This window comes from Meleagris gallopavo, chromosome 3, assembly GCF_000146605.3.
Source record: "Meleagris gallopavo isolate NT-WF06-2002-E0010 breed Aviagen turkey brand Nicholas breeding stock chromosome 3, Turkey_5.1, whole genome shotgun sequence".
NCBI classification, from domain to species: Eukaryota; Metazoa; Chordata; class Aves; order Galliformes; family Phasianidae; genus Meleagris; species Meleagris gallopavo.
This window is the reverse complement of record NC_015013.2, coordinates 42,082,776-42,108,577: the sequence shown is the minus strand read 5'-3', so window position 1 is coordinate 42,108,577 and position 25,802 is coordinate 42,082,776. Positions and strand designations below refer to the sequence as shown.

At 39.1% G+C, this 25,802-nt stretch overlaps 1 protein-coding gene across 11 annotated transcripts; it reads right to left on the bottom strand.

The window, feature by feature from the left end:
- Positions 1–546: 546 nt before the first annotated feature.
- LOC100548280 (band 4.1-like protein 3) lies at positions 547–25,077 on the bottom strand. 11 transcript variants are annotated; one of them, XM_019613931.2, is made up of 16 exons: positions 24,679–25,077; positions 20,735–21,301; positions 16,056–16,109; positions 14,118–14,153; positions 13,885–13,950; positions 13,214–13,405; positions 9,592–9,666; positions 9,081–9,182; positions 7,664–8,365; positions 7,023–7,145; positions 6,415–6,498; positions 5,150–5,281; positions 4,647–4,745; positions 3,492–3,572; positions 3,123–3,239; positions 547–1,927 (listed from the first exon to the last, which is right to left on the bottom strand). In XM_019613931.2, exons 1-15 carry the CDS (start codon positions 24,955–24,957, stop codon positions 3,129–3,131), a joined length of 2,703 nt encoding a protein of 900 aa, XP_019469476.1. In that variant the 5' UTR covers positions 24,958–25,077; the 3' UTR covers positions 547–1,927; positions 3,123–3,128. The 11 variants fall into 11 exon arrangements, with proteins under 11 accessions (XP_019469476.1, XP_010707036.2, XP_010707038.1 ...); XM_010708734.3 differs by having other exon boundaries at positions 6,121–6,498; positions 24,679–24,972; XM_010708736.3 differs by lacking the exon at positions 13,885–13,950 and having other exon boundaries at positions 6,121–6,498; positions 24,679–24,972.
- Positions 25,078–25,802: the final 725 nt, after the last annotated feature.

Below are 25,802 nucleotides of genomic sequence, written 5' to 3'. Positions count from 1 at the left end.
CATAACATACCGTGACCTTTGCGTTACTCATCAGGCAAGAGGTAAGAAATGCAGTATGGGAAGTTACACAGTTCGCACTCCGGATTAAAGGCATGAAGAATGGCTGGTGGAAGGAAGACATTTTAGAGACTGAGGGCAAAGCTTCTGAAGCCTTAGGATATAATTTTTAATTATTATCTATAGATTATTCTCTCTATATATACTATTTTTCTTTTAAATTAAGAAATAAACATTTATTAACAAGTCACTGGGTCAAGCCTTGCCCTTGACTGAAGCCAAATCCATTAACTTCAGTGAGAGGGAGCCCCATGTAAACAATGAAGGGCAAATGTGGCCCTTTATGTCCTGAAAAGTCTGCTTGTATCTATTTCTTTCAATCCTGCAAGGAGATACAGATTGAAGGGTGAATTATTTAAGAATTTCTCTTGAATTATCAGGGAAGTGTCAATGAGATGTGGCAAAAGAGCAAGGAAAAGGAATAGAAAATTAAATAATGCTTTGAAGAGAGAATTTAATCCATGTTTCAGAGTAAAAATGCCAAGAGAGAAGGGCTACAGGCCTTTAATTTCTAAGCAACCAAAAAATCCTTCATTAAGCCTCAGTGGAACAGTACACAACTACAGAAAACAGGAGAAACCAAATGCTTCTTTTCCTCTGAAACATCATTTACCCAAAGGTAAACAAGGTCATCCCTTCGGGTCCCCTGCAACTCCAACTGTCGGCACAGTGCAGTCTCAGCCTCTGAAGACAAAATGTGTCTACTGTGCAGATGCGTAAAACCTGTGGTGCCTTACAAATGCAACTCAACATTTTGAATATAAGAAACACTAGGTTCTTTTAGACACAGAACAATACAATTTTGGATGCATTTACCACTTTTATTTCACTATGCAGAAACATACATTCACCGTGTGTTGTGATGCAGCTGACAGTGTAATGGACTCTATCCCTTCAGTGGGTATTATAGCTGAACACTAACGAGTTTTCAGTGGACGTTCTGTACAGGTTAAGGCTTGACTCTGAACTAGATAGTAAATGCTGACCAGATTCTCAAACAGATTTTTTTTTCTTTTCCTCTGAGAACAAAAAGGGAAATCAATAGAAAACCATCGTGGTTACTTTAGATTAATAACTTTCTAATGCTGCAAACTAAGTAAAATACAGATTTTTTTTTTTTTCCAAAATAACTACATATAATTTACAAGGTTAGGATCTGTGAAGGGTGACCAGAAGCTGACTTTGAACAACGCTGACAAAAATCGTTAAAGTTAATAAGCTAAAATAATTACTACCTCATAAGGTATTCAGTCAGGTATACAAAGCACACTTTGTAAGCATTTAAATATTTTGATAAGAGTAAAGATTTGTCATTGTTTATCGGGCAGTAATAAAACAAGATGAAACAAATATAAGATTCAAGTTGTTTACTGAATAAACTGTGTTATTGGCACATCTAATGTGTGGTAAAACATTATACACAGTACCTATAGAGCTTCTAGCATTTTGGGGATAATCTTCATTTACAATATCCGTAAACAAAAGGCTTGCCACCTAACAAATTTTAATCTGTTTAGACTTTCATAAACTGTGAAAGGCATGAACTGTTTATGTGTTACATGAGATCACGTTTATATTGTTTATGAACGTGCAGGTATAGCTGAAAACTTAGACATTTTAAGAAAATTAAAAATGCTGCTTTTCTGTAATTTTATCGTTGCTTCATGCAATATAACTGCTGCTGATTCAGATTGCTTTCTATGGGAAGAGATCTCTGCCAGTTTCTTTATTAACGGTCAAGATCAATTCTTCTGTACTGAAATTTTCCATACACAGATACAAGTCAGTCAGGTTGGAACTGAGACTCCATAGAGGCTCTCGTATTCCTATGGGTGTGCATGTCTGGATTCATATGCAATCTAGATTATTCCTGCAGGAGAGAGAATTGCGTTAGTTATTTGAAACAACTGCTATCTTACAAATGAGATTTCGTCCAACTGTTTGCATAAAAACAGTATCATCTCAGTATAAGCAACTTGGCCCAAATCCAAAGTCCAGTGATGCCAGTGGAAAGAATTAGTGACATCAATAGACTCTAACTGAGCCACTTTACGTTTTCTCTGAAACAATTAGCAGAATGCCGCAAGAATCACAGCTACTCACTCCTCAATGATTGGTTCCATCTTCTAAAATAAATAACAAAAGGTGCTGTGCATCATACTCTGTTAATTACACCAAATGCTAGGGAATATATATTGTTTTAAGAATAAAATGCTGCTACAGATTTTAATAAATTAGACAAGCAGCTTTTTTTTTTCTCTCTTTCTTCTGCATACAGCATTCAAAGCAATTTGTGCAATGGTGCCGGCATTAGCAGCTTTTACATAGCAAGTTAGTATGCATGACATATTTCTGTACACAGAGTAAATAAGGGAATATTAAGATGTCTGTTTAGCCAACCACAACTGGAGAGCATGCCTTTACGGAAAGAAACCAAAACAAAAAAAAGCTTGACACAAGAAAGCTGCATCATCATCTCATTCTGATAAACAATGCTGCTTTAAAATATAATACGTCCTCTGAAATACAAGAAAGCCAAGACATCCAAATGCTGACACACACTGAGCTCACTGGGTTCAAAACAAAAATCGAAAGCAGGTTAGGCCATATCTTTGCAAGTTTGGAATAAAGCTTAACTTGTAACATATCTGCACAGAACACTGAAAAAGCAGCTACAGGTTTTAACCTTGGCATTTTTTAAACAAAATGCATACCTTTAAGAACAACAGTTTGTTTGTTCTTAAATGACACAGAAGCAGACAATAGGTTTTTTTTGACTTCAGGATTAGAAATTAGACTGTACCAAAGCATGGACAGTGAGGAATTTGCAGAGAGCCAACAAAAGCAAATGAGTAGTTTCTGTTTCTCCAGCTGACACTATTTAAATGAAGATATTCAGAGCTGAATGGGCTTTGCATTCAAACGTCAAAACTGATAAGTAGCACAAATGCAACTTGCAAATGCCAGAGAGAGAAAGTGAAGTTAGAGGTGAATTATGGTAGGAAAACAACCTTTGCAACATGCCAGCCCAGTAAATGCCTATGAAAATCATCTAGTCTTCTTACCTGTGGTCAATCCTCCCCATCTTCTGGTGTGATTTCTGTCTCTTTATGTACCACTACTTTGGTCACTGACATGTCAGGGTGCTGCTCTTTGGCTTCTTTAATTGCCTGAGCCAGCGCCTATCCCAAGGAAACCACAGAAGGGCAAAAACAAAAAGGAGGTGGAACATGCATGATAAGTAGCAAGGTGGAGAGATTCATGAGATATTACACAATTTACAAATGAGGAAAATGATTAAAATATGAAATATACCATCACTGATTTAACTACTAATCCAGTTTAATTTAAGGCATGTCAGTTTGAACAGTATCTTTTAAAATAATGTTTAGTAATGTTCTGTTTGGCAGCCCTGAACAGCTTAGAGATTTTACCTGATCATGATCAATATCTGCATCTCCTGTGATGACTATTCGTTTTTCGATTCTTGTCTCTGAGATGCCTCCTTTCACAGTCTAAATGAGAGTGATAAATATATATCAGTAACCTGCTTTAAAGAGTGATGCAACCCATTTGGAGGATGATCACAAATCCAGATGTGGCTGAATCGAACAAACTCTAGACACACAGAGGGGATAACCCTGTACTGCAATTGGAGCTTGCTCTGAATAGAGGGTTGGGCCTCTCCAGAGCTCCTCCCAACAAAAATGATGATGTGATTTTAACCAACATCTACACACCAAGAAAGATATTTGCAAGTGGTGGATCAAAAATGGCAGATATTAGTGGTAAACTCATCCCATAAAAAGAAGAATGGACATACAGACAGACAGTTCATATTAAAACCTAGATAAGTCCTACTGCAGGCTTCAGAAGAACAGAGAGGCTGTACAGCCCTTACACAGCCCATCTACTGAAGGGTGAATTGCACTGCAGAAAGATAAAATGCTACCTTCATCAAATACTAGTAAGAGAGCTGTCACTGTACAGTGTTTCTGCTGAGGAAGGTCCTGTTACTGAGCTGCTGCCTTGAAATGCGGAAGACCCAGCATAATTTGTCTGTTCAGCCATAAGCTTTCTGTCTGACTGCAGGCAAGCTCCTTGCAGTACAACACAACACTACAGCAACCACAGTGTCTGAGCTGACTGAATGTCCCATTATGACTAAATGATACAGATTTACAATACCATTTCAGCACTGTGCAGACCAAATAGCGCAGGACTCAAAAGCAGTATAGTCCTGTCAATGCACGCTCATGCTGAGGAAAATTATTCCTTCCTTGAAACCATTTGATGTCAACTTGGCTACACTGCTCCCTGTTTCAGAGAGTACTTGCTGCTAATTCAAATAGTCTGCACAGCAGTGTAGACATACCTGAAGAGTTATACTTTTCAGACCACTATTAAGTCCTTGGATGATTGGTTAATCAAGGTAGTGTATCCAAAGACAGGTGAATGAAGACAGAAACCCAAAATAGATAGGATTTTGTCCAGAGATTATAAGCACGTGTCTATGTTTTAAAATAACAAAAGCTAAGAAAACACAGATCCTTCAGAAAAGAAAAGCTTCCCATTTCCAGAGGACTCACTTTGGTGATATGTGTAGTGGTTGTAGTGCTGGTGGTTTCAGACGTGATAGTTTGCGCACTCATCAGCACACCAGGCTCTGAGTCAGCACCGCTATCCACCTAGAGAACCAAAAAACAATCATCAAAAGCATACTCTTAGGGACAGGAAGACAAGAACTAAATTCCCTATTTTTATTTTTCTTCATAGAAAGTTATTTAACAACAGGTAACAACTGCTGTTAAGGTGATCATGTGTCGGTATTTCTCTCTGCATTAAGACTCTACTTGTGGAAGGATAGATGAGAAACTGGGGCTTTGAAACATGTAGCTTTATCAGTGTTCTTAAAAGGTCAAGACACACCAGCCACCTTCAGGTACAACTATACTTATGCACACACTCCTCATGCTAGTACTGAATTCTTGAATAACAGTTCACACTAAGGAATACACTAAGACATGGATGAAGAAAGATGGGCTCCTCAAGGCCACATTAATTAGATGTTGGCTTCTGTAGGATTTCTTACCTGTGAAGACTCATATGTAATGGTTTTTGTTTCTGTATGGACTACTGGCACTTCCTTTGTTGAAATTTCAAGGTTTTCCCCCCCAGTAGAAACACTACTGAAACTGATTGTTTCAGTCTTCACAACTGGTGACTGTGTGAACAACAACAAAAAAAAAGGGATTGGAAAATTTAGTAAAGCTTCTGGATTTCTCAGTTTTTTGGTTTTTTTTTTTGGGGGGGGTGGAGGGGGTTGCTTTTTTGCGTAGGAAAAGAAGGGGTAGCAATAAAAAGTGCTCTACATTTTAAGAAAAAAAGAGGAAAAAAATCCCTTTGTTGTAACAGTACACACAAGTATATAGTTATATAGTGCTGGCAGTTTGACACTATTCTGGATTACAAGAGAATAAGCTTCAGGAAAGATGTAAACATTACACATGTTCTCAGAATGACAAGAGAACAAATCCTATTCAGGCTTACTTTTCCATTCAGGTTTCAGAAAAAAAGGAGCAAAACAAGGTCTCCCTACCCTTCTACAAAATGCTTCTTGAAATTCTGCTAATGGGGCTAACATAATAAGCACAGATTGCTTAAGACATAGTACAATAATCTACAATTGTATCAAGCATGGAAAAAATTATTTTCTGTCTTTGAGGACATGCAAACTTTGCCAATCCTGATGGATTTTCCCAAAGAGAATGCCAGCTGAATCCTTGTTGCCCACTGCATAAAAAGCCAGCAAATGAGGCATTTCTCCACAGCATGAAAAGCGCTTTTAAGTAAAATATGCATGGCATTTAGCCAAGGATGGAAACCAGCAACAAGCCCTGCAGGTGCCATGCAAGGAGGAAATAAGAGGAGAAACAAACTGCCTGCTGTAAAGATGCAATCATACAAGTCTTGTACTCTTTACTTTCCATGAGAGGAATTGACTTAGTCCACTACCGCATACATTTACAACTCAGCACAAGAACTGATTTGATAACGAATTACCTCAAAATGAGGTTTTCTTTCCAAAGAGTCTGAAACGTGGACTGTTGTACTGTGCTCCTCCGCTTGCTCATGAGAAGTAGCAGCAGAAATGCCTTCCTGTTTGGTTACAGCTTTGTGAGCCTCTTTTTTTTCCTCTTTAGCCCCCTTAGTCACATCAGAGCCCTCCTTCCCCTTTGCGCTAGCAGATGCTGCCTGAGCCTGGGCATCTGCAAGTCCAGCCACTGTAGCGGGATCCCCACTCGCATGCACATTCATCCCACGTCTCTCCTCGATAACCACAGTCTCCTGTACAACCTTCGTCACTGCGTCCTGGTGTGGCTGAGCCTCTTGCTTCAATTCACTGGAAGTTATCTCCTGAGATGTCGTTGTGTCTATTCTCTGTAGGGAAAGAGGAAAAAAAAAATTCCTCATGTTGAAAGCAGACAACGCTACACAGAGCAGCTCCTCAGCTTAATGTATTGTGAACATAAATAAAAATAGGGTATAATATTTTGCCAATTTATTTATCTCGTATTGATGGATTTTCACTCTAAGGACATAATCAGAAAAGTAGAAATGAAAAATAAAGCAAGAATTATGATTTTAGAAGTGAAGAGAAATGTCAGTGTTTTTATCCTTGGTAGTTTTGTGCGAGTTTTATAAAGGCAAAATATAGCACCCTGTAAAATGACCAAAATAAAGTGAAATGAGATTTAAAAAAAAACACGCTTTTTTTTGCTGTTGTTGTTGTTTCCCCTTTTGGTGAAGTTTCTGTTGTGGTCTGTTGTAACAAAGGACACGGCACAGCAATGCCATGCGTTAGTCATACAGGCTCTGAGTTATGCATAAAAACAGGAGACAAAAGCAAATCAAAAGTCATCATTGTGCAGTTATAACACCGAGGGATGGAATCAAAAGGCCACCTGTGCCCAGCTATGGGAAGTAGTAGTAACCCCTCCTATGAACTCAGTTGGCTTTCTGGCGGACTCTATTAAACTGAAGATATCTGAGCCATCCAGGGTTTTTTCACCAGTGGACTGTTTAGTCTAAATAGACAAAGAAATGGAGAGTCATACAGAGATGAAAAGTCGACCCACATGCACAGAAATATTAATTGACAAAACTGGAGGCAGAGACAGAGGAAAGGAAGAGAAGGTTGCAGGGCACAGAGAGGTTGGGAACAGGATAAAGATGGGAAAATAAATTAGAGCAAATTCATACTGGCTGTAGTAAGCAATAGTTACAAAGCATAGTTGTTAGCACTGGCATTTTGCTCATTCAAGCAAACCTTTTTACCCTTTGGTTAACAAGCAACAGCGGCAACACCACATGTCAGTAACGTGGATCTTTAAATAAACCAGAAAAGTTGGAAGCCTTATATAATGCCTGCTTTACACCGTGGTACGGCTTCAAATTATGAGAAAAAAAATAAGCTGGGTTGGCTGCTGTCAACATAAAGCCGGGCAGCAGGAGAACTGAAAGGCAGGGTAGTGTGAGGGCATTGCCTAAAAGAAGTCATGCTTTAATCTTTAAACTGTGGCACGAAGTCAAAGCCTCTTGTTACCACTACTTTTGATGCAGACGACTCAGTAACATAGTGAGCAGTAGCAATGGTAAATGGTTGTTCTCTGGAGGATCTCCACTCAGACGCGCTTTTATCTTTCCAGGCAAATGCCCCTGCTTTTGCAGCTTCACCATCAAGGTGTTTTTCTGCTTTGCCAAGCTGCAGGCTTCTCAGTAACTGCAAATCTTGGTCCATCCTTAGTGTCTTTTTCAAGCTCTCCTCTTCGGGACTTTGCAACTGAGATTCAGCTTCCTTTATAGGTGTCAGTGAGTCAGACAACTTTCTTTTTGTGCTCTGCACATCGGCCTTCTCCTCAGCGACAGGTTCTACGATCCCATACTTGGCCACTACTGGAATGATTTTCACAGATTCTTGTTCTTCCTTCTCCTTTTTTTGCAAAACTTCTACAGAAGGCTGTACTGTTTTCTCTCCCTCTTTAATTTTACTTGTCATGGTAACAATTTTCCCAGACACAGCATCATAGGACTTTCCTAAGGTGAACATTTTCTGCTTATTCTCATCTTTGGATTGTATTTCACTTTCCAAGTCCTCAAAGCTCAGAATAGTACTGGATTTTAGTACCTCGGGCGGAATGCCAGCTTTACTGCTCACAGTCACCACTTTGTATGTCACACTTTTTTTCGATTCACCATCAGCTACCTCAGAAGGTACTTTGTCTATAATAACCCAATCCTCAGTGCCCTATATTTGAGATATAAAAGCTATATTAGAATATCTGAAGGTTTATCTGTGTTTCAGGAGCACTAAAGTATGAAGTCTTTTAAAAAAATCAATGCTGCCTCTTCGGAAAGCATATAATAATTTTACCACTGAACCTCTTAGAGCAGTTATCAAACAAATAAACAGCATCACCTTAGGCAAAGTTAGATTTCTTGTAGGTTTCTTCCTGTTAGAGGCCCGTATAACGTGGGCACAAAAAATTACATTTGCCACACTTTTCTGCAGTAATTTGAAGCAGAACAAAATGATAATCAGGATCATCCTGAGGTTAAAAATCATACATCGCCATGGTTTGTAATGCTACACTTGAAAACAAGTTACAAAAATAGGGCAAATAAGCCCATTCAACTGTATCCTAGTTGCAACAACCACACTTTTGATGGGGTTTTAGAACAGTATGCATTTGTACGTAGCTGCAGTCTGCATTGCAGTCTGCTTTTGTTAGAAAGCATCAACCCCCTTCAGCATTATTTAAATATAATAGTGCAACACAGTAAATGCCATACTACTAAAGATATTGAACTGAAGGCAACGTCTTTTTTTCTCCTTATGCAAGTAGACTACATGATGTGCTCTGACTACACAATCAGCATCCACTAATTTGACCATAAGACTGTAACTTCTGCATTTAACTAAGCAAATGTGGTTATTTAAAATCAAATGAATTAAAAATAACCTCTAGGGATGATGGGATACTTTTCTGGATAATGATTTGATGAGAAGTAACCAAAGTGTCAGCAGATTCTCCTTCCTGTAGCTTCTTCTCTATCACACTTGGCTAATAGAAAAACCAATAAGAACACAAAGTTCACCATCACTCAGAATAATCTGAATTCACTTGACAGTATATAGGAAATTCATTCTAATGACACAAGTGCCCCATTCATCACAAAGTTCTCAGTGTAACTTACGCTGGAAACGCATGCACAACTGCAAACAACATCCACAAATAGCACCGTGCAAGTAGAGCTGTAACTAGCAGAGAAATCAATCTGTATTAGGTAGCCATAAGCACTGGAGAGACCACATTCCTCTGAATCTGGCCCACAAAACATCTGTCTCTAAAATTAGGAAATAAGTATGTAAAATAACAATTAAAAAAAAGTGGTTTGGAAAGGAAAAAAAAAGATAATAAACAACTGTCAGCCTATCTGACTGCATTTCAAGAAAGTATGATTAGTTTTTACCTGCATTTCAAGGAATGTAGTACCTCCTTTCTGCAATACTATGAGTTTTTCTGTTTTTTCTCTTTCTTCTTTGGTCTAATGTCAGGGGAACAAATGGTTTCAGTAAATGGAGGGCATATAGTCCACTATACTATACAACAGCTTATCATATTTCTTTATAAAGTATTTACTGCATGATAAGTTAGGCAACAGAATTAAAATAATTTTATAACTGAGGCCTCTCTCTGTTCAGGACATTCAGATGGATGCAAAGTAGACATAAGTATAAAGTCTGCATAACTGGAAAAACAACAAATTGAGTAATACTTGGGTGTGGATGTGTGGCATTTATTTTATCCTATGTCATTCACTTAAGTTTGTCTGGTGCCAACTGATGTGGCTAAGAACAGGGACCTCCACCTCATTCTGGCTTTATTTCTTCCTTAAATTTCCAGCTTCCTCTTACAGAATCACATCAACATTCTCTTTGACTTTACCCCAACTGTGCCTTTCCACCGTAAGAACAGCAGTTGCCAAGGCTAAGAATCTATTTTCAACTTGACTAACTGCAAAACTTTAGTTTTGCTTTAAACTAGTAACTTGCTAGTGGTTGCTTTCTTAAGCCCTTTGTGCATGGGCATTCCTCAGACACCCTGCCATTCTCCCCACTTTTGGGCTGGCCACCTTCTTTATTTGGAAGGAGCATGTATACCCCCCCAAGAGCAAAGCAGATTTCTTGCCAGACCCTTTGTACCCACTTTCAAGGCAGGTGTACTCATTAGGTGTGTCAATGCAAGTAATACAAGCAGTATAACAAAAGGGTACCATTTTAAATTCATATGCTACTCTGCACTCATGAAGAAATGTACACATTTAACAAAGATAAACTAGAGATGGGAGGGTAGAAGTGATTCATATACCCAGCCACAATGAGAGGCATAACTCAACTCTTTGAAAGGGTAGATAACAGCAGGACAAGGGGAAACGGTTTTAAGTTGAAGGAGGGAAGATTTAGGTTGGATGTCAGGGGGAAGTTCTTTACAGAAAGAGTGGTGAGGTGCTGGAACAGGCTGCCCAGAGAGGTTGTGGATGCCCCAGTGGATGGGGCCATGGGCAGCTTGGTCTAGTATTAAATGGGGAGGTTGGTGGCCCTGCATGTGGCAGGGGGGTTGGAGCTTCATGATCACTGAGGTCCCTTCGAACCCAGATCATTCTGTGATTCCTGCATTTATAAAGGGCTGGTTTAATTCAATCCAGACCAGCCTAAACATTGTAAAGGATTTTGTTAATATGACAGCTTTCATGTTCTGCAGCTATCTGGCCAACATTATAGTAGCCATTTAAAATTATTTCTCGTAACTACATAAAATGAGATAATTTCTTCCCATTATTGTGAGAACCAACTGGTGACCTGACAGGCTCAATCTGACCAAACACAAACATACCAAACACTCCAAGTGTGTGTTTTACTTTCCTAGTTGTAACAGAACTGAATACACTTTTAAAGTGGCTATTCTGAGTGAGTGAAGTGTGTAGCATCTTTAAGGATGCTGAGCTACCACTCAAGGAAGGTGTAAGTGCTTTGGATCCTGACTGCCTCTGCTGATTTTGACTGTGCATGGCTGAAGATTTTCCTGAAAAAGTATTATATCAGCAGGATGTGCAATCTGAAACCATCCTGCCTAGTACAGACAAAAAGGATGTCATATGTTACCAGAAGTCACCTCAGAGTTAGGCTCTGAGAACTCAAATCCACTCACATTTTTCACAACAATTCCTTCATTTAGATGCATGTAAGATATAGTAACTGGACATTGCTTTTGAGCAAGTTCTTTTCCTCCAGTAAGAATGCTACCAGATCAGAATATCTCTTGCCCTTTTTATTTCCAAATGAATGCTTAAGTTAGGATGTCTTTCCTCAGGGTAAAACCTACAAAACTGTAATGCTTTGCTACTGCTTGTGCGGTTTAATCAACATTTTGTTATTAAATTTGCAAAATAATTAAGACATGAAACAAAATGAGGGGGTTATTTGCTTCACTCACATTCCTCTGATTTGGATTCAGGTTTCCAGCCACTCACTTTTCACTAGGTCTTTACCTCTTTAATATGTTAGATGCATACTATTTATTAGACTTACGATTTTACTTTTAAGACAGAAAAACTGCATTTTCATCTACAAATATGTTTATAAGATCTATTATGATTCCTGAACAAGACAGTAGAAGGTGACTTTTCCCCTTACTCATGAGGAGTAGTACTACACCTGGACCACTGCCTTCAGCTCTGGGGCCCACAGCACAAGAACAACACGAACCTATCAGAGAGAATTCACAGGAAGGCCATGAGGCTGATCAGCAGGATGGAGCACCTCCCCTGTGATGAAAGGCTGAGAGAGGAGGGGTCATTCAGCCTTGAGAAGAAAAGGCTCCAGGGAAAGCTCACCATGGCCTTCCACTACTTGAAAGGGGCCTACAGGAAAACTGGAGAGAGACTTTTTACAAGGTCATGTAGTGATGGGCCAAGTTATAATGACTTTAAACTAAAAGAGGACAGATTTAATTTAAATATAAGGAAGGAAATATTTACTCAGAGGACAGTGAGGTGCTGGCACAGCTGCTCAGAGAAGCTGTGGTGCCCCATCCCTGGAGGCGCTCAAGGCCAGGTTGGATGGGATCCTGGGCAGCTAAGCTGCTGGGTGGCAGCCCTGCCCATGGCACGGGGTGGGGCTGGGTGGGCTTTGAGGTCCCTTCCAACTCAAAGAATTCTGTGATTCTATGATCTATGGTCCTAAAATACAAGCTGTAAACATAAAGATGATTCCTGTCAGACACAAGCCAGGTTAGCACAGTGGAATAAAAAAAATTACCTTCATGCAAACTACACAAGTTTCTGTTTGCACTACTGGATTTAACCAAGACATTCTCTGCTTGTTTTGAACACTTACATATTTTAAGGCAACACTAATACTACATCGTTGCCTCTACATCTCATTATTTACCCATAACCTAAATAAAAGACTGCTTTTTAAATGATGTTAAATTCTCACAATCATTTTAGACTGCACAGTGAGCAAGATTTTTTTCCTGCATGAAAATGTGCACACTTAGCAATCTACACTGACTCTCCAATGGGTAATCAGCAGATGGCAGCAACTATCAGCACTCTTACGGAAGTGGGCAAGCAAGTCCAATTATGATCATTATTTCTTCTTCACCCTTAGAGACTGACAAGAGTTCTGCCCTTTGCTCTGTATTTTCTTGTCAGACTTGGTACTGTACCTCCACCCATGTTGCAATGCCACTGCTCCCAAGAAGTCACCATTATTTAAATTTTCCCTCAATCACTGTCATGTTTTGTTTCATGCATGGGCAAACTTCCTTAAGCATACCGAACCTGTAAGGAAGCCTGCATTTTGCACCCTTACAGAGACCCAGTCTTGCTAGGTGGCTAGCAGTGAATTCTGTAGTCTATCATTATACATATAAACATCAGCTATACGTTTTTCCTTGTACCTTTGCTGCTAGAGTCCTGAGAAAATAGAGCACCTGCAAGTATGGAGGGGCCTCGAATATCTCCTGAGAGCTACTGTAAGTACAAATGAATACATAAATATATTATGAAGCCTTTCAGTCTCGCTGACCTCTTCAGGCACTAGTGGTTCAATCATAGGAGCCTCCTCCTGCCTTGCTGCAAGCCGAACGGGAGATGTGGAAAGCCTCTTCTCCCACTCATTAGACACAGTCGTTTCTGTGGAGGTTTCCAAGAAGGTTCGTTTCAGCTCGCTTATATTGGTCTGATGTTTCATCAGATCTTCCTGGGTTTTGTCTAGGTCCTAGATAGTTTTGAAAGAATAGAGCAGTTTGTAATACATCCTAAGCTGATGAAATTTCAGAGCCAAAACATGTAACTCGGTTAGTAAAGAGGAAAGTAACATCTCGGGGAGCCGGGGAGCACAGCACTAACACAACACTCTGTGAAAATGTGGCATTTTGAGAGGTAACAGCATAGCATATCTCATACAAGTGAGTATAAACATACTCTTAAGGAGTTTATCTGCATCACTACAATTTACGCCTGATAAAGAGGCTTCAAACAAACATACATATGCGCGTGGAGGCACACACACATACGCGCACGCATTTACATATTTATAGTATAAGTTAGAGGAGTCGTCATAATCTGAGAAAAAATATCTACTTAATTTACTAGCAGGTGGGAATACACAGCTCATGCATCATAGTGCAGATTCACAGTTTACCACTAAAACTAACACACATGTACGCACATGCACTGGTATATACCAATACCAACCTCTAACATAAGATTACTATGTTTGACATACACATTTTCACCCTGTATTCGCTTAATCAGACTATTCTGAAAGAAGTGAAAAAGAAAGGGAAAGGTAAGGGACACAGTATTGAAAGGATACAAAATGCTGTTTCTACACATTTCTTCACAGAGAACCAACAGTAACATGCTGGGAGATATGAACACCTCCAACATCAGTACTTTAGTAACATCTGGACCTTCCGGTTCTGTACCTGTGCCTTTAGATCTCCGTCCTCCTCTTGATCCGACTGCCAGCATGAGAAAGATTTGAAAAAACACCTTACCCATCCACATTACAGAAAGCTTTACAAATGTTGGTCAGTGAACTAGGTTCAGAGCACATTTTCTCTATGTTAAGAACTTAAGGAGAATGTACAGACACAGTAGCTGACTGCAGTTTTCCTAATTCAGAGCACGCCTCCTCTTTCCAAAGTTGTTAATTTTTACAAAAGGAATATTTAATATTTCCCTTTAAAATTTACATAACCATTATTTAACTTCCATTATTTAATTCTCCATTATCATTGGTGCACTCTACTTTCACAGGTCCTCTAGCTAAGTATGGAGCAGAAGACGGACTTCATCGATGAGATCATTGCTGGTTTAAGACCAAATGGCAATAAAAAATTCTTCAGAAATCTGTAATCCCAAATCTTAAACATATGATGACATCTCCTGGGCCACAGGAGATATTTTGTATAAATAAGACCAAGGGTAAACATGTGCACCACCTTCTAAGGAATGAAACAAATCTTATTTGCAAAAAGTGCTGTTTCCTTAACCTCAGTCCCATGCCGCATTAATATAAATTTACTTCATTTTAGTCTGCATATATTCTTTCAGCACCTATCTGCAGTGGAGATTTTAGACTGCAAACACACAATATTCACTTCATCTCAATTTTTCAAAAGCAATGCAAAATGGATCACGAATGCGGTCCATTTTTGGAGGTTTTCATTTTCAGATGGTAAGTATACAAACTTCCTGAAAAATGGCTCTCTATAAGAAAAACAGAGGTTCATAAAATCTTCACCTCTAAAATAAAGATGGCACATAGGAAGATTACTGTGAATTTTTGCTAAATAAACTGAACATTTTAAACATAATGGCTTTGGGATTATGTTATGCTTTCTGTATGACTCAAAGGCTGAAGCTATGGAGTGCGAGTGATTCTTTAAAGCATTTTGTGCTCCTGCCTGTACTCAACAGACACTATGTTGTTGCTCCATTTTGATTGTTAATGCTTCTGCCTCTATTTTGACTTAATTTTTCATACAGTTCTAATTAGTGAAATGACCCACTGGAAAATCTTTATCTGTTGACTACTTTATAATTCAGTTCAAATCTATTCTATTTACAGCCAAGGCCAAATTGTCCTGACGCGTCATACACAGAACTCTTCCTTGACGATAATTTTAATGGTCTGAAATATTAATGAGATCTTACTGAAAAGCTACAGTAGTGTTTGCAGCAAGGCTCTGTCTTCTACCAGATGTCAGACCAAATTCACCTCACGTTTGCAGCTACAACCATATTAATTATGAAAGCATTATATCCACTTCACTAAAGTCACACAGGGGCTGAATTTGCCTGCATAGCCTACATACTACATTGTGGATAAGAAGCTTATCAGCGTCAAGAAAAACTCACTTTTTAATGTTCCACATCTGAAGACAATATGTGGATTGCAATCTATGCATTGTTAAAGATGACGTGAAATTAATTGCACTGAAGGTATTTATAACCTGGAAATACCTTTTCTCAGAAAACTTGAAAACTGTGCTGTAGCTCCTTCCCCCCGCTCCCTCTCTCCAACAGGCAGCAGATTGTAAGAGCAAAGAAACAAGCACCAAACACCAGGACATGACCAACCAGCTAGACAGTGTTTGCATGTGTGATGCTGCTATCATCCCTCTATCTGCACAAGGCAGTGTCATCTCAGCAGCCTCCAGATAAAATACAGAAATAAGAACGAATGTGAAGGGTGCCCCAAGAACTCCGCTGGCCAAGGAAAGCTCTCACACATGCACAGAGTGGGGGCCCTGCACTGCAGGAGGAGACATGCAGTTCAGCACTCATGCCCGGGGTCAGGGAGAGATGAAATCAAAGGCTCTCCCCTTCAGTAACTGGGGGCCATTGGCTGTACAAACCTCGGTGGCAGTGGTCTCACCATCAGCTGCAGTATCCGTCTGCTCACTGTCAGTCTATTTTGTTAGACAAGTAACCGGGTTCCGAGAGGAAGGCAGGAATAAAGAATAAACCCATCTCATCAGTACACGCTGGCCACACAGGGAGCCATTAAATTCAACATCCCTGTGAACTGCATTAGCATTGCTTTTCAAACCACGCACAAGTCAAAGAAGCAAAATAAAGGTGCTATATTAGTAAACAGAACAGACTCAGAGGAAGACTCAAGGCGTACTGTACACCGTATATGGCTTTACTGTAACAAATTTTTAAGCCAAACAAAACATTACTGGATAAGCCTTATTTGGATAGCAGATTTTTTTTTTTTTTTTCATAAGAAAGCCAGGTGGCTTTTAAAAATACTAAATCTAAAAAAAAAAATAAAATATTAAATAATTAAAATTAATATTTTCAAAAGAAACTTTTCCTCCCAAAATGATTTTTTAAAAATATTATTTATCAAATTTTTGTTCTAGCCAATAGAGATCAATGCAGTGTTTGACCTTTTATCTGGAGGGGGAAAAGATTATTAACAAAGAAAAAAGCTACTTGAACAGTCACCTGACTTTCAGCCCCTCATTTGTACAGAAAAGTTGTCTTGTCTCCACATTTACACACTATGAGGCTGTCTGCATTACCAAGGAGTAGAAATAACCATACCCCCCGCCTGTCTAAGGAGTAATGGTAGGGTTCAGATCCCACTTGGTTCCAGTAAAGAGCAGCTGATATTATTACCAACAGCAAAAAGAAACAAAACTATAATTAAAAAAAAAAACAAAACACTTCTCATTCCATTTCAGAATATAATAAAAGCAGGAGAAAAATAAAAGTAACCCCCTCCCTCCTCCCCCCAAAAACACTCACTAGGTACAAGTGATAAAAAGGAAACAAAGCACAGCATTGCTCAGACTGATCTGTCCCTGCTTTGCTCCGGTAGAACACTGACACCATGAAGAAAGTTTTAGAGGAGAGCTCATGTCAAGACATAAATCAAGTCAAGTGTAGGTTACCTACAGGCTGGGAAGATAGCTTGAGTGATTGCTTTTGATGTTCTGTAAGCTTGCAGAAAACTATTAAGCAAAGAAAATACTCCCTAATGCCCCAGACTGGCACATACAAGTTGTTTTAGCATCAGTGAATGCTCTTATTTTGATTACTGACTTTCTGTGATTTCTAGATGATCTATACCTCTCATCCTCAGATCACATCAACATGAAATGGGAGAAATAGGCAACCTACTGGGAGACACGGATGCAGTATCACTTTTAACTTTGAATTTTTTATCTTCTGTTATTTTATGACAACCGCAGTGGTTCATAAAGACACTTTTTTGGATATGTTTTCATTGCCTTTTTCTTTACTATTCCTTTCTTCAAATAATTTGTAATTGTGTGACAGGCAGAAGAATAAGCAGATATTCTGAACTACTGAGTAAGTGCACAAATGCAAGCTAGATGCAATTTTTCAAGCAATAACAACTCACTAGGCAGACCACTTTTGTTTTTAAATAAAACTATACTGCCAAAATAGCCTACTCAGCCAGGCAAGCTGCTTTCACTAAAGTGTCACAAAAAAGTTTGTCTGAAAATTGTTTCTTTATTAGCAAAGAACTTCATTTCTTTATAACATGGGTAGTTGTAAAAGTATGGCAGTATGAAAAAAACCAATGCATTGTCACTCCTATTTAATAAAAAATAATTAAAAAACCAAGAGGAATTGATGAACCTAGGCATCTAAAAGGAAATAAAAGATTTCTGTCAAGACACTTTTCGTCTAACACATACTGCATATTTAAGAATTTGAAGCTGGGAGCATTAGTGAAATATTAATAGCAACGGAGAATGTAAAGAAACCAAAGAGGACATATCCTGTCTGAGTGCACAGAGTTCCTCCAGACACTCTGCATCGCTTAAGGGAGGCCTGAGCTCAGCAAGGTATGAAACACTGACTGTAGGTCATCTAAGTGCCTTCCGCATCACTGTGTCCAATATTTTGTGAACTGGAAGCACATTTTTGGGGAAAAAGATTTTATTTCTTTCCCCATAACAACAATAAAATCCTAAATAAGGCACAAAACTCAGATTATTGTAATGTACATGTCTGCTAAAAAGCCAATCAACAGCCACGGAGCAGAAATTGGCATTACTGGGTCACTTGAAGTGAAGATGATTGCAGAGCAGGGAATGGTGAATTAAGAGGCTCAGCAAGGCAGGTCTCCTCAGGAGCAAGAAAGGTTGGGCTCAAATCAGACGGGCTGCAGTGCACAAACAACAGGCAGGTGCTGCTTGTGCTTGTGGGCATGTGAGGGACTGGAAGGGAAGAGAGCAGCTACCTCCTGAAATGCTGTGGCTGCACATCCTCTAGTTTGCGATCATAATTGCTGTGATTTGTTTTGCCAGTGTAATGCAGACATGCCCAAGTTTAAAACATACTCACTGTCATGCAATGTTTTGAACAAGAAATGCCCCCCGGATTAGGCACAAGTCTGTGTTGTCTGCCAGAAAGCACTGCCACAGTAATCACCTTTACAAAAGAGCTACATTAAAAACTCTACTTCGTAACACTTCCAATCTTCACTCAGAAAGAAGTGCTCTTTTCTGAAAGAAGAGCAGACAAATGCATTACATAAATGCTGCCTCATTCTGGAGCTGGCACTGTATTAACATTGCTCTTGCTATTAGATTAATCCAAGTACTGAGCTAATGCAAATTGAGAAATAAATGCCATTTCAAAGTGAAGACACAAAATGAGACAGCAAAATTTGGGACACTTTTTATCAGAAATTGCATCTCATTACTTCTTTGTTAGGCATAATAGAGCTAGAAGCATCTAAAAACAATATTTTTGCAAGATAAACTGATGCAACTTTTGGCTATCCACAAAATGGAAATGAAATCCTGCACCAAGTAATAAAAAAAAAAATATTGTGGCAGATTTCACAAACATTCAGATGCACAAGGTGTTTACTGGAGGCAACCAGTGCGATGGCATAGACCAGTGGCCAATACAACTTTTTACAAATAGCCAGCTGGTCAGCAAGTATCTGATCTGGTGCTGTCACACACAAAGCAAAAACCATACTTGTGCATTTGATGAGAAAGGGAAACAAGGAAAAAAAAGAAAAAATTAATTCATTATTGTATTCTGCTCACAAAGAGTATCTAGGCACCAGCAAAAAAACCAGAGATCAGTAACTCTGTTACTTAAACAAACAGATTCCTTTTCTTCTTATGGACATATTACCATGTCCAGTGCTCTCAGAAGCACTGTATGTTCTTCTTCTGCAATTGGTTTATCATCTGTGATGATAACTAAGGTGACTTGAGGCAGTGATTGTGGTAGTGATAATTTAACACTGCAAAGTTAACATGGCCTACGTGGCATGCTCTGGTAGCAGCTGCACAACAGCTGTTCCAATGTGAACTCTCATTGATACACTGGATTTAAGTATGGGAAAAAAATTTTACCTGAAGCAGAGAGCGGACTGAGGCCTAAAATCCAGATCCTGGTTTCACTGGACCAGAAAACCCTTTCTAGGCTTGTGCTATGGCTAATGGTTTATTGCAAAAAGCTGAGATTGCTTCAATTTCAAACACCCTGAAGTTGGCATGGACGCTCACTGACTAGCTATTTACATAGACATACATACATGTGCATGCATATATACGAGGGCTGCTCCAAAAGTAATGTCTCCTATTTCAAAGTGTTGGCCCACAAAGTCAGAGGCAGATATTGGCAGCAGAGGTTGAATTTTTCTGCCAGTACTCTGTTACATTTTAATGTTGCGTGACAGACAGCAGCAGAGGGGCAGTCTGAAAAAATGGTGTCTGACATAGAAGTGTGTATGAAGCAAAGGAGAGGATTTTAATTCCTCCACAAAATGAGTGCAAAATTGGCATTCATTGACAGCATAGACGCTTGCTGAACATTAATGGAGACCAAACAGTGGACATAAGCACAGTCAGGTGGTGGCTGGTGCGTTTCAGCAGTGGTGACAGAAACAGCGGGTCACCTCTGCCGGTGCATATATTTACAAGCCTGGCATGCTTGTTCATTGCTGGAGAAAATGCACAGCTAACGGTGGTGGTTATGTTGAAAAAGAGTGTTTTGTAGTGGAGAATTTGCTCTATCAAACAGTGTTATTGTGCTCTTTGTATCGTAGTCATTTCCGTGGAAATAAATAGGAGGTATTACTTTTGGAGAGACCTACATAGTTATGCATGAAATTGTACTTCCTTCCCTCTGTTTAGAATGCTATTCTAACACACCCTAGCATAGAGATACAGGAAAAAAAAAAAAAAGAAAAAAAAGAGATCTTGGTGGGTCAGAGGCTTCAATGCTGACTGGTGACAATTTATTTAGCAAAGGTCACTTTGCATCAGTCATCACAGTTTGAACCAAGCCACTTACACACAGTGTTGTGCCTAACCCTGGGCTCCAAGCTGCACTCCCAACACAAGAAAGAAAATAAAATAAATGAAAAAAATAAAAGAAACAACCCCAAACCAAAAACACCCCTTCTAACATATCAGCACAGACAGAAATGAGGCTCTGAAAGTAGGACCACTATTGCAGCAATCTAACACTGGTTAGGACTGAAGCACTGAACACAAAAAAGAGTGTTCGATGCCGAGGTACACACCTCTTCCTCTGAACTGTCACTCAGGTCATTGGCAAGTGAGGCACTCAAGGAGGCCGCCTTGGGCTCCAGGTAGCAGAGGCACATAGCCAGAGGAAAGGAGAGAGTGAGGGCATATGGCACTGAGAAAGAGGCAGAGAGCAGAAAGAAAAAAATGAAGAGGAAGCAAGGCACGAGGGAGGGAGAGCGGATGGGAAGGTAATGCTGCACGCTGGCAGGCAAGAGGTTGGTTTCGGAGAGGTTAGGGAGCGACAGGTAGCCATCGTCATCCAGGAGGGAAGGGAATGAGTCAGGAAGTTGCAAGGAGAAGGAAAAGAGTGTCCCGCCTTTGCTGGCTTTTTGCTTATAGCCGAAAGCCACATCTTGCTCTGCAGAGCAAACTCTCCCTTTTCTGTCGGAGTCCGGCTCTGCCTCCCTGTGCTTTGAAGCACCCTCTTTGGGTGACTCACAGCCTAAGGGCTTTTTTCGAGCGCTCTCCTTGCATCTCCTGCGAAGCTTGGCTGAAGATGCATGGGGACCAGGCTGCAGGGACGGCGAGGAGTGGAGTGAGTCAGTGCCAAGAAAAGGTGGCTGGGGACAGAGAAAGAGCAGCAAACAAGGCGCAAAAGCAAAAGGACAAAAAGAAAACTGTCATTAGTTAATTTTCTTCCGTGATGATAAATAAGATATATAATCATAAACAGCATCTTAACACTACCGCTTTTAACTGAGTTAAACTTTGTACGTTTCCATGCTGCATACCGCAAGTCTGAGTGAATAATGGTTACAGCTTACAAAAGGCAACGTCTCGATTCAGCATTTGTCTAGTCATCTGCAGTGCACAATTTATAAATCTTCACAGCTATGTGTGGAGGTGATGGTGCTGCCAATTTTCACCCATCTGCACAACTTTCTTCAAATCATAGGGGGCTTTCAAACATGAAGTACAACAAACAAAGAGGGGAACATATTCCTAGTATCAACAGTGCTTGTGGTGCTGCCCTTACTCGAGTCGTGGGGAGAGAGAGTTGGAGCCACGTGATTACCACCTATGCTAGGCACAGCACCACTGATAATTATTAAAATCCCTAAGATTTTAAATTCTGTGTGTCTAAATTAGTGCATTACAACATGTGAAAAAAAATGCTATATCCAAAAACTAATGCAAACATATTCTGCTTTTGGTGGCAGATAAATCTATAGGTCAGAAGAAACGGTATTAGTTCGATATCCACCCGAGCAACACTTCCTCGGCCCAACTCCCACAGCCATGCACCCATCACACTGGCCCCACGCACAGACATTTTCTCTGCAGTCAAAAAGTGACTTTTTGCTCCTTGTGAAGAAGCAATAATATACCCACTGCTTTTGTTACAAATTTTACTGCAATCAATAATGCCTACCAACAAGCAGGATTTGCTTTAATGCAACGCTTGCAGGGCATTCAACCATTCTTTAACATAACTCAAGGGCAAAAAGAGGAATGTAATTCAGGAGGGTACTTGCTTCTAGCTGACACATAACACACTTCCTAGCGGACAGCCACAACTAACCTTCAATCACAGTCACCACCGAAACACTGAAACAAGGGAGACATCTTGTTTAGATGTTACAAACAAAATGGTGCAGAAGGGTAATTTCTGCTTTGAGACACATGCACAGGCCAACAACCTTGTCTTGCTGCTGATGGAATTTTGGCATTTTGGCCAAAGTCAACTAGGTATACTTAGGTGAAGTGACAAACTGGCTCACTGACCAAGTCAAATACCTGAGCTGCTCCACTGCTTGTCTTCTTGCTGAGCTTACCAAAGACATGTCAACTGCACTCACACTGCAAACTCCCAGGAGCAAAATGACTTCAAAGCCAAAACAGCCTTTATCTGCCGAAGCTGGTGCAAAATCTGAGCCAATAAGCTGGATCACAATTTTAGATACAGGTGGCATCAAGCTAGTTACTAAGCCTACTCTTTACCAGGCATCCTAACAGCAGGAATGGGATTTCAGCCCAATGTTTACATAGAGGCGTCAATTCCCTTCCTCCTAATATTTTGCTTCTTTCTCTTCCCTAGCTAGAACAGGTTAAATTTTTATTTTTTAAATAAATCTACCAGTTCAGGCAACTTACATTCCAGAACTCAGCAACTAAAACCAAGCCTAACTTCAACAAATATCTTCTTTGTGAGCTTAATGCAGAAAACTCGAGCCAAAATCTAACGCTAATGGACTCATAGGACTTTATATGAGCAAAATACACAGAACTTCTTTTCACGTTGTAAAGACAAAAAAGCCAAAGTAAATTTCTTCTTTGCTAATGCAGACTATTCACTTATGGACATTTTTGCAGCATTAATATTTAGAATAATGAATAAAAAGTATGGATAAAACAAAGAAAAAACATCCTAGTAGGAAAAGTGCACATCGATGTATATATCCTTGAATAATAATATGATTTCAATCATGCCCTGCGTTTCTTGAGACTGTTCTCTTCATAATGAATGACAAACTGTTGGAAGGTCCAATGTGAAGCAGGACTAAGACCCCTCTATAGTTACAGGGCTGAAACTCTGTTAACAGGTGGTTTAAACAGAACCCACCTGGGGAGTAAAAGTCATTCATTTGTTTGTGTCTAAGAATTACCAAGATGTTTTCCTAAAAATAGCTCTGACTATTTCTAGCCATCTACAAGGAACACATGATCTGTGAAATACAGCTGAACCTCTCCTTTGACCTAAATTAACAAACACTCGGAACAGAATTAGTTTAAATTGGATATTCTCTGCATATATGATTTTCATCCATGTTTCTCCATGCAGAAATTAATGGAGTTGCAGAGAGCCTCTAGTTAAATTCTACAGAGATTCTCTTTTTAGTTCTACAATTGAAGAAAATCTTTTCTCATCTGCGGTTTTGATAATTCAGTTCATTTCTGATTTTTGTACCTTAATTGCATCTCTTTACTTGAGGACCTGTACCTTTCGCTATGTACCTCATTATGCAATAAGGCTTGAAGTTCAGGCTCTCAGATTGGCATTCATTATCAGTTTTGTGGGTATAAAGATATGAAGTTTCTTCCTCGCAAATTCAGAGCGCAAATGTTGCTTAGTAAATGCATCCCTTAGCAAACTTTTTGAATGATATCCTATATTCAATACTCCATATTGTTTTTTTTTCTCCTCAAAGTAAGAGGAAGAAGACATTCTACACTGTCTTTTCTCATTCTACCTCATTTATCCTCACTATCAATTTTAGAAATTCAGCATCTTCTCCATCTCTCTGAGTTACCCCTTCTTAATATCTCAGTAGATGCAATCCACAGCTGTGAGTGTTACTTATACGCAGTGGTAGTGAGATTGAGCTTGGTGACAGATGAGCCAAATTTAGCAACTGAGTAGAGAGAGAATCATAAAAAAAACAGTTTTCTTTGGTGAAAACTTCAGAATAAAGTAAATGCTTTTGTAAACCATACAATCAGCTTATAATAGTATGCTAATAGCCAAAAGATAATAGGAAAAAATCTCATTGAAATGTATACAGGCAAATACATTGCTATGGGAAAGGAATGAGAAAAATATAAAGGGTTCAATAACAGAGATGTGTATAAGGACACAGAACTACTTTGTTGCCATGACAAAAAATAAAAAATTTGATAACCACACTAAAGTCAAAATACAACTGAAGACCGAAAAAGCAAACTTATGCACTTCTAGGCTATTTTTGGATTCACTGTTAAATGGATTTGCTTCTCAAAATATACATTCTGATGCAAGAATTGGCTTTTAAATCATATGAAATGCAAAAAGACTATACAAATATTGATTCAAAACATTTAGATACGTATATTGTGTATATTGTGTATATTCTATGTTCCTCTAAATGCAGGAAGCATCTTCTCCCTCCCTAACAATTCTGTGGTGGTCTGAGCACTCTTCAAGCAGATCAGTTTAACAAAAAACCCCTAAGAACTCTACCTTTGTGTCATGGCGTACTGCCGAGATGGGGGTGACTTCCTCTGCTCTTTTCTTTTTGCCCTCTTCATCATCTTTCTCTTCTTCTGCCTTTTTCTCCGGAGTCACAGTGGTTATCAAATTGGTCTGAGAGATGCCCTTTGTTGTGGCGTACTGGCCAGTACCAACCTCTGCAGCAGACACAGAATCCTTCATGTACATTTCATGGTTTTCATTCACTGATGCTAAAAGCAAATATTTAAAGAGGGAAAGTCTGAAATATCTTTTGCTGAGAAGCTGCATAAAATTAAAAAGCTGGGTTAGTAAAACATCCAGATATTGCTGAGAACAAAGCTACGTCTCGTATCAGGAAACCAGAAGCATGTGCATACATTTAAATAAACTGCTTACTTGAAATAAAGCCCTTAGCTTTTATATGCATAAACATATATTATGGATGCATATACACACATTACTGCAGCTAATATATGCATTACACAGTTGTTAAATGTTAGCAAGCCATTGCTACTCTAGTCAGAATAGCAATCAGAAAAAAAATAATGCATTGCTATATATATCAGGCTAGAAACATATGGGAAAACATCAGCCATAGGGATGGAAGAGATTTTTTTTTTTTTTTTTTTAAATCTGTCAGAATAGAGCAGTACAGATCAAATGCAGGGTAAATAATGCATTGCAGGAAATGACAATATTGATGTACTTTAAGTATCTGAGAGACAAGAAATCTGATCTTTTAATTATCAAGTATTAAATTCTGTCAGTTAAGTGAACTCGTTATCCTAAAAAATTCTGGAAATTCAATTCAATGGATAAAACCAGAATTTCCAAGGATGTAAATGCTTGATAATTCATCATACTTAATTATATATTAAGGATTTCAAAATAGAGAGTAAATATACAGATAGAATGTAATACAAACACTAATGTAACACGAACACCAGATCCTGCTCTTTGCTCTGCAATTAATTACTGATTCACCGGGACGAATCAAACATGTAAAGTTACTTGCATGTGTAGCAAACCACAGAGCCAGGATCACAGAGTAATTAATCATGATGCAGAACATTATTGGCATGTTTTTGTTACAGTAAAAAGATTAGTGAACAAATCATAAGCACTAATTAAAA